We start from the raw sequence: 12,326 nt of genomic DNA on the forward strand, positions 1-12,326 counted from the left end.
GACTTTTGGTGGACTGTTTAATAACTGTCATATAGATTTCTTTTCCAGTCAAAGGAAGAGTGATCATTGGCCGATCAAATTAAGCATGTAGCATTTGTCAAGCTTTTGTGTTATTTAATTTAAGAGCAAAGAACAAATCAATGTTGCAAACTGACATCACTGGTTATTCCCTTGTTTAATAATTGCCATGCAATTTTAACCCAGGATGTGTAGCAAATTCATGCTTGTTGGTTATTAGCATACATTACATGACTGTGGTGATCACAGATTATTTTTTTCAACATTAAACGGTCATTGTTTTTTTTATTTGATTGGTGTTCAACACCATACTCAAGGGTATTTCTCTTATATGACGACGGATTCTCCATTTCTTACTCCGTACAACTTAATATGATGGAAAACCGGGAGGAAACCAAGGATAAACCACCCCGCAATAGCCGAAGTCACCTCACGTGACTCCCTCATATACCTAAGCAGGTTGATTGGGCGGTGGGTACATCGAATGAGGATGGGTACTCAGACAACACTTGTTTTGACAACACTTGTTTTTTCATTGCACGGCTAAACTTTACACCATATAAATTATGTGACACCCCTGGTTATTTGTTAAAGTAATATTGTGAGAGGAAACCTTATGTTTCCAACTATTGGCAGGTGCAATAACCCTGAAATTTATAAAAAGTGACATCTCTGGTTTTCCCCTTTTGGTGTTCATATATATATATATATATATATATATATATATATATATATATATATATACATACATACATGTACTATATAAATGGCAGTCCTTCTGTCTGTCCATCTGTTTTTTTTGTAACGAATAAGCTCCTAGACCTGTGAACCGATCTTGATGAAACTTTACACATATATAGAACTAACATTCAGCTCCAGGATGCGCTAAGTGGCTCTCCATAAAAATGAAAAAAAAAAAAATATATATATATATATAATAAAATTTCCATTAGAAAAAAAAATGGCTTTCGAATAGTGTGCCGGCGTATTAATCAGAACAAAAGGCTTCATGGTTAAAAACGCTAGGGTTTTTTGAAATACAAAATGTTCGTATTCGTTTACTTTTTTTAAACATACACATTCTCCTCCTGCTTTTGAATTCTCGAACTGCACGCGCACGGCAACAGCTAACTGCTGATCGATCTGCTCATGAAAGAGCCAGGCAAGCGGAGTCAGCTGGAGAGAGAGAGAGAGAGAGAGAGAGAGAGAGAGAGAGAGAGAGAGAGAGAGAGAGAGAGAGAGAGAGAGAGAGAGAGAGAGATCGAGAGAGAGAGAGAGAGAGAGAGAGAGAGAGAGAGAGAGAGAGAGAGAGAGAGAGAGAGAGAGAGAGAGAGAGAGAGAGAGAGAGAGAGAGAGAGAGAGAGAGAGAGAGAGAGAGAGAGAGAGAGAGAGAGAGAGAGAGAGAGAGAGAGAGAGAGAGAGAGAGAGAGAGAGAGAGAGAGAGAGAGAGAGAGAGAGAGAGAGAGAGAGAGAGAGAGAGAGAGAGAGAGAGAGAGAGAGAGAGAGAGAGAGAGAGAGAGAGAGAGAGAGAGAGAGAGAGAGAGATCTTACTGCCGATATATCTGATCATGAACGAGCCAGGTAAGCAGAGTCGGCTGCAGAGAGAGAGCGTCGCCCAACTGCAAATAGAGCGTCACACCGACGGGCGAGAGAAGCACAAAACTCACGTTCCAGCTTTCTTGGTCCGGATTTTGGCAGGACATCAAGGACCGTTGCCACTGCTGCTAGAAACATTGAGTGGCTCAAGGCCGCCTTCAACTATGACCTCTCTGAGGATTACGGCAGCATAAAGCCTTCCTTCCATAAATTTGAGGAATAAAAGAATCCTTCCTAATTTTCTCCATACAACTAATGCCTCAGTCTAACTAGCGTGAGGAAAATAGGGCAAATTTCCCGGGTATTACCGGGTACTTCAGCTAGTATATATATATATATATATATATATATATATATATATATATATATATATATATATATATATATATATATATATATTGTTGTGGTTGATGAAATTCGCAAACCACCATTCAGGTCCCGTAGGTGAGATATCTCTGTAAGTATATGTGTTGTTAGGCCCAAACCCGTTGTTTAGAGGGAATAAATGTCATTCATTCGGGCTGCGACCCTTTTAGATAGCCGTTTTTCTTTTACTATCTTTATTTTGGACCAGCCGCCATTACTACCACCACAACCACCACCAACCACGTCTCAACAGCCATCACACAACAACCACCAACCGCAACGCCGCTTCACAACAACAGCCACGACCTTTACCGTCACATCTCGCTCTCGCAACCATCGCATCACCGCCATTCCCGCGCCGCTTGTGGGCACCGATCCTGGACTCGTACAGGGCGCGCACCGAGCAGCGGGTGCAAAAACACCAGCCTTTCCGAGAAATCGGATCAAGAATCATTCACGCCCACTTTTCCTCTGTCCAATGGGGAGCCAGCCAGAGGTGAAGGGTCGAAGGTGAAGGAGCGAAGCCCCGGGGGCTATAAAGGGCCGCGTTCGCTCGCCGAAAAGGCAGTTGTTGAGGGAGTTTCTGAATCGGGAGAGAAAAAGAGTTTCTGAATCGCAGTTGGACGGAGTTGAGAAGAGTGGAGAGTGGGAGAGTTGGAGAGTTGTGGCGGCGGCGAAGGCAGTCGAGAGGGCGCTCGTGTCAGAGTCGGGGAGCTGCGGAGAGGGGAGGCCGGTAACGCGACCGAGGTCGCGGTGGAGTCGCTCGTTGCGGGACCCAAGCCAGCGAGATATCCTCATTCCCCCGAGCATCAACAACCCCCTCCTGTTTCCCCCCGCGCTGAGATAGTGTGAGAAGGGGGCCCCGTTCCCACCCCATTCCAGGCAGTGCCAGCGAGGCCCGCGGAGTCGGGGCGCCACCGCCATTTTGCGGCTCATCACCAGACGGGTAGGCTCGACGCGGTCTCGGCCCCAGGCCCGTCTGCCCCCCTCATCGTTGAGGGTGGTCCCTTTTTCTTTTGCTTTGAGTATATGTGTTGTCGGCGCCGTCTGTGAAGTAAAACTGTATAAGTGTTGCCGTGTGCTCGGTAGTCGGTAGTAGATCTGCATTGTTACATTTGCTTTTTGTGCAGAATTGTTGTGCTTCTTCTACTTTTACATTTGCTTTTGGTGTAATTGTATATGTGTGCTTTCCGTTTGCCGCGGAATAAATGTGCTTTATGTTGAACTGTTTTTCCCGTTTCGCTTCGTCTTTTCCTTTATTGAATCTCCATCTTACTTCACGTAAAGGGTTGGTCGTGGGCTAAATACGCCCAATAATTAATCGAACCATCGAGGTTGACGATAACACCGCTCGGTTATCCCGATAGTACAGAACGGGTCGCTTAAAGTGGCCCGTGTCCGAAGTCGACCTGCGGCGAGGTGCGATCGCCCGGTCTACCCTCCGTGTGGGTACTTAGGTAGGTCGAATTTGGCGAGCAACCCTATCCCACGCGGGGGGCCGATTGGCACGATCGTGGTGAGGCCGAAAGGCCCACCCGTGACTAGTTCCCGGTGTTAGTCCGAGAGGGTCACGACGGGATTGTCCGTCCGGTGGGCGACGTGCCGCGATTCGAGTTACGTGGCCGCTCGCACGCCGGCGGGCGCGAATCCGCAACAATATATATATATATATATATATATATATATATATATATATATATATATATATATATATATATATATCTTCTTCTTCTTTCGGCTGCTCCCGTTAGGGGTCGCCACAGCGGATTATCCGTATGATCCGCATAGTGATTTGGCACATGTTTTATGCCGGATACGCTTCCTGACGCAACCCTGGTCGCTATATATATATATATATTTTTTTTTTTCGTAAAAAGAAAGTTAATTTTATTTTTCCTCTTAAATCGCTCTATACTATCATGCCGAAGCTTCTGTAGCTATGTGAAAGGTAATACGAAATGAGCTCGACCCCATTCCTTAGTAGGTGGAGGGAAGTGTTTTAGGCCCCGACAAAAAGATAGCAAAAAAAAAAATGATTTCTTCAAAATGCCAACAGGATTAGAACAGCACCGGGCAACGCCAGGTACCCTGGCTCGTTCAATATAAACTTTAGCATTGCACCATTACTTAATCATTCGGCAATTGACTCACGACGAAGAGGTGTGCAAAATTTCAGCCATGTACGACTCGATGTTTTTGACTTCATGTGTAGACCACCAACATACCAAACAGAGGTGAAAGGGTCAGACTGATTCGTGAAACTTTTCATCCTCAAAAGGTCATGCCGAAGCTGTGTGCAAAACGTTTACTTCTTCTTTCCAGTAATGGAATTGTTATAGCTGTGTAATGAATTCTAAGACGATCACCGAACCATCGTATATTTATGCCAACATTAAATCAGCTGTAATTTGGCTTCGTCTGAATCAGGTTGAAGAGTTCTTCATTGAAACTCACATTGAAGAGGTGTGCAAAATGTCAGCTTCATAAGTGATTCTGAATTATAACGTGAACAAGCAAAGAAAGATAGACACAACCAAGGAACACAATGAGTCTGATATTTGGAGAAGTCTCACTAAAAATAACTTGTTGAAGGGAAAGAAGGGCAGAATCATGATAAATTAATTTCATACCAGCCAGTGAGATGATGGCAAGGCGGTCAGTATAAGTTGGAATGAAGCGCACAAACGTTGGCTCCACATACACCTGGAGCGGAGTTACAGCACGCATCATCCGTAGGTCGTACACCATCAGGAACCGATCACACGTCATGCGGTTGAGGCGACCCGCGTAGCCACATGTTACCAGGAGGTTTCCATGCACATCAAAATCTGATAGACTGCCGGAGTGTGCCTCAAACTCGTGCTCCAGTTTAAATGAACGAAGGTCATGCAGGCTGACCTGAAGATCCAGACAAAAGGAATCACACTGCAATCAAATTGAAAGTCTAAACATTTTTAGATCATCTAAAGTATGGATACCATCATTTTGTAAAATGATAAATGAAAAGTTAAGGAAAGTTTTTCTTTTTTTTTTAAACTATGATTCATTTGCTGGATTCTTCTTCTTCTTCTTCTTCTTCCTCTTGAGGCTGCTCCCATTAGGGGTCACCACAGCGGATCATCCGTTATGATCCGCATAGTGATTTGGAACAGGTTTTACGCCGGATGCCCTTCCTGACGAAACCCTGGTCGCCTCTTATGACACAGGGAGATGGTAAACCTATTTTAACCGGGGCATACAGCGGGCCCAGTACACTGGTACTCACTTCGCCGACCTTGGAAGGATGACAAGCTGAGTCAACCTCCTGGTGTGTATTAATTCAAGCGGCCAACGGGGCTTGAACTCAGGACCTTTTGGATCCCAAGCCACTACCCTAACCACTACGCCAACACCAGGCTCTTTAATTTCATTTGCTGAATTGAAGTTCCATAAAACATATCTTGTTATTTTATATTTATGCTCGTATTTTCGGGACATTTTATCAATTACAAGCAAGCAACAAAGACTTGAAAAATTTAACTAAGAACACCGCTCCCTTCAGGAGCATTGGCAAGTCCCCCCCCCCCCCCGCAACCTTTACTGGTGGGTGGGGTGGTTGACCCAAGGTATTACCAATACGAATGCAAATTCTGGTGGAGATCAGGCCAGACCTGCTTTTTTTTCCATGATTTTCAGATGTACATACATCTATCTATAATTCCAGCAATGTTTGTGTGTGTGCGTGTGACCATTGTTTCTCGACAACCACTGGTCCGATCTAATTGAAACTTGCCAGGTATATTTCTGGGGCCCTGTGGATGTGCCTTTTCAAGGTTTGATATTAATCGGGCAAGTGCTTCCCAAGTTACGGCCATTTATTTACCAACCAATGAAAGGACACGTCGCTGCGTAGGCGTGGCTGTGTAGGCCAGTGCGCGGCCGGCCGCTGATGATGTCACGTGCCGTGCCGCTTACGATGGAGATCGGTGCCTTAATTACCGTGGCGTAGGAGTGGCAATGGTCAATGGCAGCGAATGTCATGGCAAGCAAAGACAGGGAGGTAAACTTGATTTTAATTTGGATTTTAATTAACTCTGTGTGTGTAAGTATCACAGCAGTTGTTACTTCAATGCAAGCGATAATTCGTGGAATGCATGTGAACATTCTGTACGAGCACGCACCACTTCCGGATAGTGATGACTTAATGTATTCTCATAATTTCTCGATTTCTTATGCGCATTTATAAACACAATGCCCCAATACAGTCGTCATTTTCGAGCGCGAAGGAATGGCTGTGTGGTTGTTTGAAAGGTTTTTTTTGTTTGTTTTTTTGAGGGGGGTTTTGCACGTATGGACACGCATGTATGGGCACGCGAGAGCGAAGCAATGGCCTGTGTGGTTGTTTCTGGCTCGTGGTTTGAACGTTTTTTTTTTGCACGTACGGCCACGCACGTACGGGCAAGTACTAGTATATACAAAGATAATTATCTTATTTAACATAGTAGGATGGCAACCCTTACCTTTCCATTTGCATGACCACAGAAAAAGCACCTTGAAGATTCTCGAAGGACATTGATCTTGCTGCTGTCGACCTCATACTGTCGACAGAGTTGCAAGGCATGTTTATACCCCAATGCTGTCACATACACTCAAACGCTATCATGGAATTTCAGCCTAAATTTGTATTTATATAAATAATCTGGAACAACTAATTTCGTGATTGGACAATGTGGGATGAAAAAATTATCATCGATTAAATAAATTATCTCCACCCCAGCAGAACGAAGAACAAAAGAGCACCTTCTGTGACTGCTGTGCCGTCACCAAATCCCATTCAACCACAAAATTCTGCTCGCCTGCAATGAGGAGAGAGTTTTGCTGCGTGAGCAGCATGCAGTGCAGCTCACATGACTCGGCCAATCTGCAAGAAAAAGAGTACATGGGAAAATGACTATTAATGTGAGAAGTTGGGGGGTAGGGAGAATATATACACACACACACGCACTTTGACTTGAGACATATTCAGGAGTTACAATAAATGGATATTAAGAGCATCAACAATTCACACAAAGCCTCCACTTGTGTTTTCTACCATTATAACAATGTTGACTGTTATTAATCCAGCTTAGTTTGGGTGAGAAGAAACCAAGATGGTCATTTAGTAATCGTTAATTTACATTGTTCAGAATCTTCAAAAACTTGTGATCACAATAACAAAGTAAATTAAAACTGGTAAACCAGTAATCCCGGGCTTCAAGGCGTGCCTCCATTTTAAGAAATTTCAACACCATCACCCTGTCACATGATGTGGGTTTTCCGAGTTAGAAAGTTAGTTCAAGTCTGCAATGTGGCCCGGCTACGGGGTCCCTCATGTTATCTCAATGAAGGATTGAAAAGCCCATAGCAATACATGATAGAGAAAGAAACTTCACATTGGACAAATCGAGGCTGGACAAATTTTCAAGTCCCCAAAAAAGTCCAATAACTCCACGTTTGCATATTAATGTAAATGGCGAACTTGTAGAAGGTTAAAATATCTTCCAGAATTTGTGGTCACTTTTTGTCTATCTTCTTTGGTTTTCATTTTACGACATGTCAAAAATGGGTGATTTTAAACTTTGGGGGGCTCTGGGGCCTCACTGGGGTAAAATACAGACATAGTGTAAACATATTTGGAATCCCCTCTTCAAGGCCTATCAGAATCTGTCATTAAATTTTTTCAACTCTCATTTGCATATTTAATGAGGCGAATTGGCATAATTTTAATCATATAAATTATGCAACGATTTTGACGAAATTAACAACTTAACATTACAATGGAACCTTGCAAATGTGTGCAAAAGTTTGAGGCTGTCGTATTACCCCTTCTGGAGAAGAAGATGTTTTTAGGTTTTGGAGAAAATCCAATATGGCCGCCAGACCACGTGACCTACGTCATCAAAATTTTCAAAGTATAAACTTCAGGTGGAGAGTTATTCAATGGATAAGTTTCATTGAATTTCATCCAAGCGTTGTTTTTATTTTACGACATTTCAAAAATTGGTCATTTTCAACTTTGGGGGGCTCTGGGGACTCACTGGGGTCAAATACAGACATAGTATAAATATATTGGGAGTCCCCTGTTTATGTGCTATCTAAATTTGTCATTAAATTTTTTCAACTCTCATTTGCATATTTTGCATATTTAATGAGGCGAATTGGCATCATTTTAAATCATATTAATTATGTAACGATTTCGACGAAATTAACAAATTCACATTAGCATCGAAGTTAGCAAATGTGTGCAAAAGATTGAGGCTGTCAGATTATCCCTTCTGGAGAAGAAGATGTTTTTAGGTTTTGAATAAAATCCAATATGGCCGCCAGACCACGTGACCTACGTCATCAAAATTTTTAAAGTATAAACTTCAGGTGGAGAGTAATGAAATTGATAAGTTTCATTGAATTTACTCCAAGCGTTGTTTTCATTTTATGACATTTCAAAAATGGGTCATTTTCAACTTTGGGGGGTGCTGGGGGCTCAATGGGGTCAAATACAGACATCGTATAAATATATTGGGAGTCCCCTGTTTATGTACTATCTAAATCTGTCATTAAATTTTTTCAACTCCCATTTGCATATTTTGCATATTTAATGAGGCGAATCGGCATCATTTAAAATCATATAAATTAAATAACGATTTCAACCAAATTAACAACTTTACATTCCCAAGCAACTTAGCAAATGTGTGCAAAAGATTGAGGCTGTCTGATTATCCCTTCTGGAGAAGAAGATGTTTTTAGGTTTTGGATAAAATCCAATATGGCCGCCATACCACGTGACCTACGTCATCAAATGTTTCATAGTATAAACTTCAGGTGGTGAGTAATAATCCTGTTAAGTTTCGTTGAATTTCATCCGACAGTTTTCCCTCCAGATCCGCCACAAAATCGGTCAGTAGAACATAAAAACGCCGTTAATAATAATACTAACGAATTCAATAGGGCTTCAGCCATGCTTGAAGCCCTAACAAGAAAAAGAGCAATCAGAGATTGCAGACCCTCGCCAGGACTTTTTGAGTGGTGCATTTTTGTAGGTTTGAGAGTAAAGCCAATATAGCTGCCAAACCATGTGACCTATATCATCATATGTGTAAACCTTTTGTTCCTCATGGACAGGCAGTCATTCGTGTAAAGTTTCTCCTTGATTTGTTCAGCCACTTCGGAGAAGATTTTTGAAGGTTTATGGCTGCTGAATCACGTGACCAATGACGTCATGATTTGTTATTTTTTCTGTGGACCATTTTATCCCGAGATAACCCTCAAAAGTTTTCATACTGATCGGATGTGGGTTTCTACAAATGCAATTATGTCGTCATAACGAGGTCACCTATGACATGATAAAAAAAAATATATATATATATATATATATATATATATATATATATATATATATATATATATATATATATATATATATATATATATATATATATCACGCTCATTCCCCATGAGGAGTACTTGCTATGTGCCAAGTTTCAATTTTTATCTTGGTGCAATTTCTGAGATAGAGGTCAATTTTTTTCCGTTTTTCCAATGTGGCTGCCACACCACGTGAACTATGACATCATATTTTTCATTAAAACATTCTGCATGAGTAGTCGCACCAATCGTGAAAATTTTGTATCAATCCGACAAGCGGTTGCAGAGAAAAACAGGAAAGTTCTGTGCGGACAAACAGACAAACAAACAGACACAAATGCAAAACCCTATCCGAGGAGGAGGGTAACTACACCTGAACAGCTAATATGAAATGTTGCAGTTGCTAATCCATCACATTTACCAATCAAATTGTTAAATGTGATGGTAATTGTGATGAAAAGAAAATCCTCCTCATCTATTTGCCAATTCCACCCTCTGCAGAGACATCCCTCATCCTTCAGACAGCAAAGCTGCAGCCTCTTTCCCCCTCTTCAGACCTTGACAAAATCACAAGCTAATTAAACACTTGGAAAATGTCTTTCAATCCTGACAAATCTCACACTCTCATGATCTCGATGTCTCTCTCCTTCTGAAAAGATTATTTGGCAAAGCCTATCTATTTTCTGAACAATCCTTTCAAAGACGTTAAGTCGCCGGGAGGGTGAACTTGCAACTCCTTGCGTCAAGCAGAGTCCCCTCCCCTCCTGGTCGAGAGGTTTGGCACAGGAGGTTTTGCTGATGGTCATGACACAATTGAGGGCTCAGAGGCAAATGCAGAGACTATAGACTATAAATTTGTACATTTTGGGAATTTTTTTTTAATCAGAAACATGGTCTGTAGCCTTGTCATGAAAGAGTAGTTGATGTTACATTGTCCAGGAATAAAAACAGCAGCAGTGAGGTGGATTTCTGGGGGTGGGGGTGCAGTCAGCCCCCGCAGGGTGTAGATTGACTCCTGTGGTGCGAGAGACGGCCACTGTGTACGAGCGTTCATAGAGTGTACAAGATCTTCATATGAAGCATCATGGAGTCTGGGTCCCCTGTGGCTTGGAATAGCAGTTTCCAAACTTGCTTCGAAGGTGGTGATCGAGTACAAAGCTCTCTCATATTATTGGTCTATCTCGGCGGGAGGATGAATATCAAAGATCTTTTTTTGACCACTCCAGGCAGATGCCTGATCAGTCATCAATGTCTTCACTTCTGGCATCAATCCTCTCATCCCTCCATCCTCTCCCAACCTATACGTGTTCTTACACAATCTGACACCAGGTTACCAGCCCAAATTATAAGCTGGACACAAATCCCTCTCTTTCCTCGTCTGTACAAGCAACTATGTGTTTGTTGTCTCGTGTCCCTTCCTCCATTCTTTCATGAACGCTGCCCATCATCAGCTCATGCTTTCTCCTTCCCCTTTTCTTTTTTTTCCACTCATCAACTCATGTGCAAACTGTGTGTCATACTGTTCCCTTTTTGCACTGTCAGTCTGTGAACTCGTTTCCCTCGATTGCTGCGCGTATCAACGTTGTTGTCGCTTTGTATGCACAGCCTGTCACTGCTGGTTGCACCATTTCTGGAAGTGCGGCTGTACCGCTGAAGCAGTGGCCCTCTTACCAGTAAGCGGGTACTCATTTTGCCGACCTCAGAAGGATGACAGGCAGAATCAACACACCTGGTGTTATTTCAACAATACGACAAGGGCTCAAACTGAAGACTTTAAAATCTTAAGCTCAGCCACGTTAACCGTTAAGCCAACATTAGGCTTCGCTCATCAATGAGACTACGTTTCTGTATTAAACCTCCTCCATAAAGACATTTTTCCTGTCAATCATACCTACACATATATTTTACAGACACATTTCCATTTTCCTAAGCTGACAAGCCTTGTCTATGGTGATGAGCATGCAATTGAAGGTTGGACACATATAAAAAAAAATAGCTCATCTACTATATTGGTTCTATTTACTGCAGCAATTTTATACTGACTCTAATCACATCTGTAACAGAACAGCAGCAGTACTTACAAGCAGTCAAACATGATCAGACCTCCTCTTGAGTAGCACTTGAGGTTATTTTTTGTCAAAACAAGGATGCCATTTTGAAGGCTCTGGATTTGCCGAATGTCATCTGTGGCATGCGCTTGGAAAGAAGAGTACCTGTCCATGTTGAGGCCAAAATAAGATGTAACATGTCCCTGTAATACATTTAAAAAAAGTAAAACAGTAGGATTAGAAAAAAACTGGCAAAAACTTGAATGCAATTAAAAAAATTCAGAGGCTATTGAATTTATCTTATTAAAACAAACAAACAAAGACAAAGCACAATGACGTCATTTCCTACCGTTTGGTTTCCAAGCCAGAGATTTTCTTCCTGGCCATCAAAATGACAAGCTGTTACAGGCACTCCAACTTCCATCACAATGCTATGTACTTCTCTGTATGTCCCTTCCATCAGGGGCACAGCCTCCTCCACCTTGAAAAAAGAAAATTAAAAAATATAAACCCAGTTTGTCAGAGTGTGATGCTCACAAATCCAATTTATTGAACAGTAAAAGCCATTGCGAAAGCACTGTAATAACATTTAAATGATGTTGTAAATGATACTAATCATACAACACCCTATACTTGACATCTTGTTTGCAAACCTCAATACAGAAAAGTAATTTAACAAAAGTAAGAACTTTATTAACCTGTAAAGAATTGACAGATTTTCTGACTGCCCAAAGCATCAGCTGGGCTCCATTCTTCATGGAGGTTTCGATCCGATAACCCCAAAACATCTCTGAACAGTAAATCCACAACTGTGGCCATGTGTCTACATCAAAAGATTCACAACCTCGAGCTGTGTCAGCTACGACAGTCTATCAGTCAACCCAACGATGCAAGCTCCACTGAGCCTCATACAAAAGC

General features: G+C 42.0%; 1 protein-coding gene across 4 annotated transcripts in view; it reads right to left on the reverse strand.

Moving 5' to 3' along the window:
* The window catches only part of PAN2 (poly(A) specific ribonuclease subunit PAN2), a 179,243-nt gene that overhangs the window by 143,096 nt on the left and 23,821 nt on the right, over positions 1 to 12,326 (reverse strand). For all 4 annotated transcript variants that reach the window (XM_085874652.1, XM_085874654.1, XM_085874653.1 and 1 more), the window contains 5 exons: positions 11,758 to 11,889; positions 11,442 to 11,611; positions 6,760 to 6,880; positions 6,480 to 6,557; positions 4,611 to 4,878 (listed from right to left, as the gene is read on the reverse strand). In XM_085874652.1, the coding sequence (XP_085730778.1) occupies positions 4,611 to 4,878; positions 6,480 to 6,557; positions 6,760 to 6,880; positions 11,442 to 11,611; positions 11,758 to 11,889 (769 nt within the window). The remainder of the gene's footprint in view (positions 1 to 4,610; positions 4,879 to 6,479; positions 6,558 to 6,759; positions 6,881 to 11,441; positions 11,612 to 11,757; positions 11,890 to 12,326) is intronic.

This window comes from Eptatretus burgeri, chromosome 3 (genome assembly GCF_056783735.1).
Source record: "Eptatretus burgeri isolate ZD-2024b chromosome 3, Ebu_testis_v1, whole genome shotgun sequence".
Classification (NCBI taxonomy): Eukaryota; Metazoa; Chordata; class Myxini; order Myxiniformes; family Myxinidae; genus Eptatretus; species Eptatretus burgeri.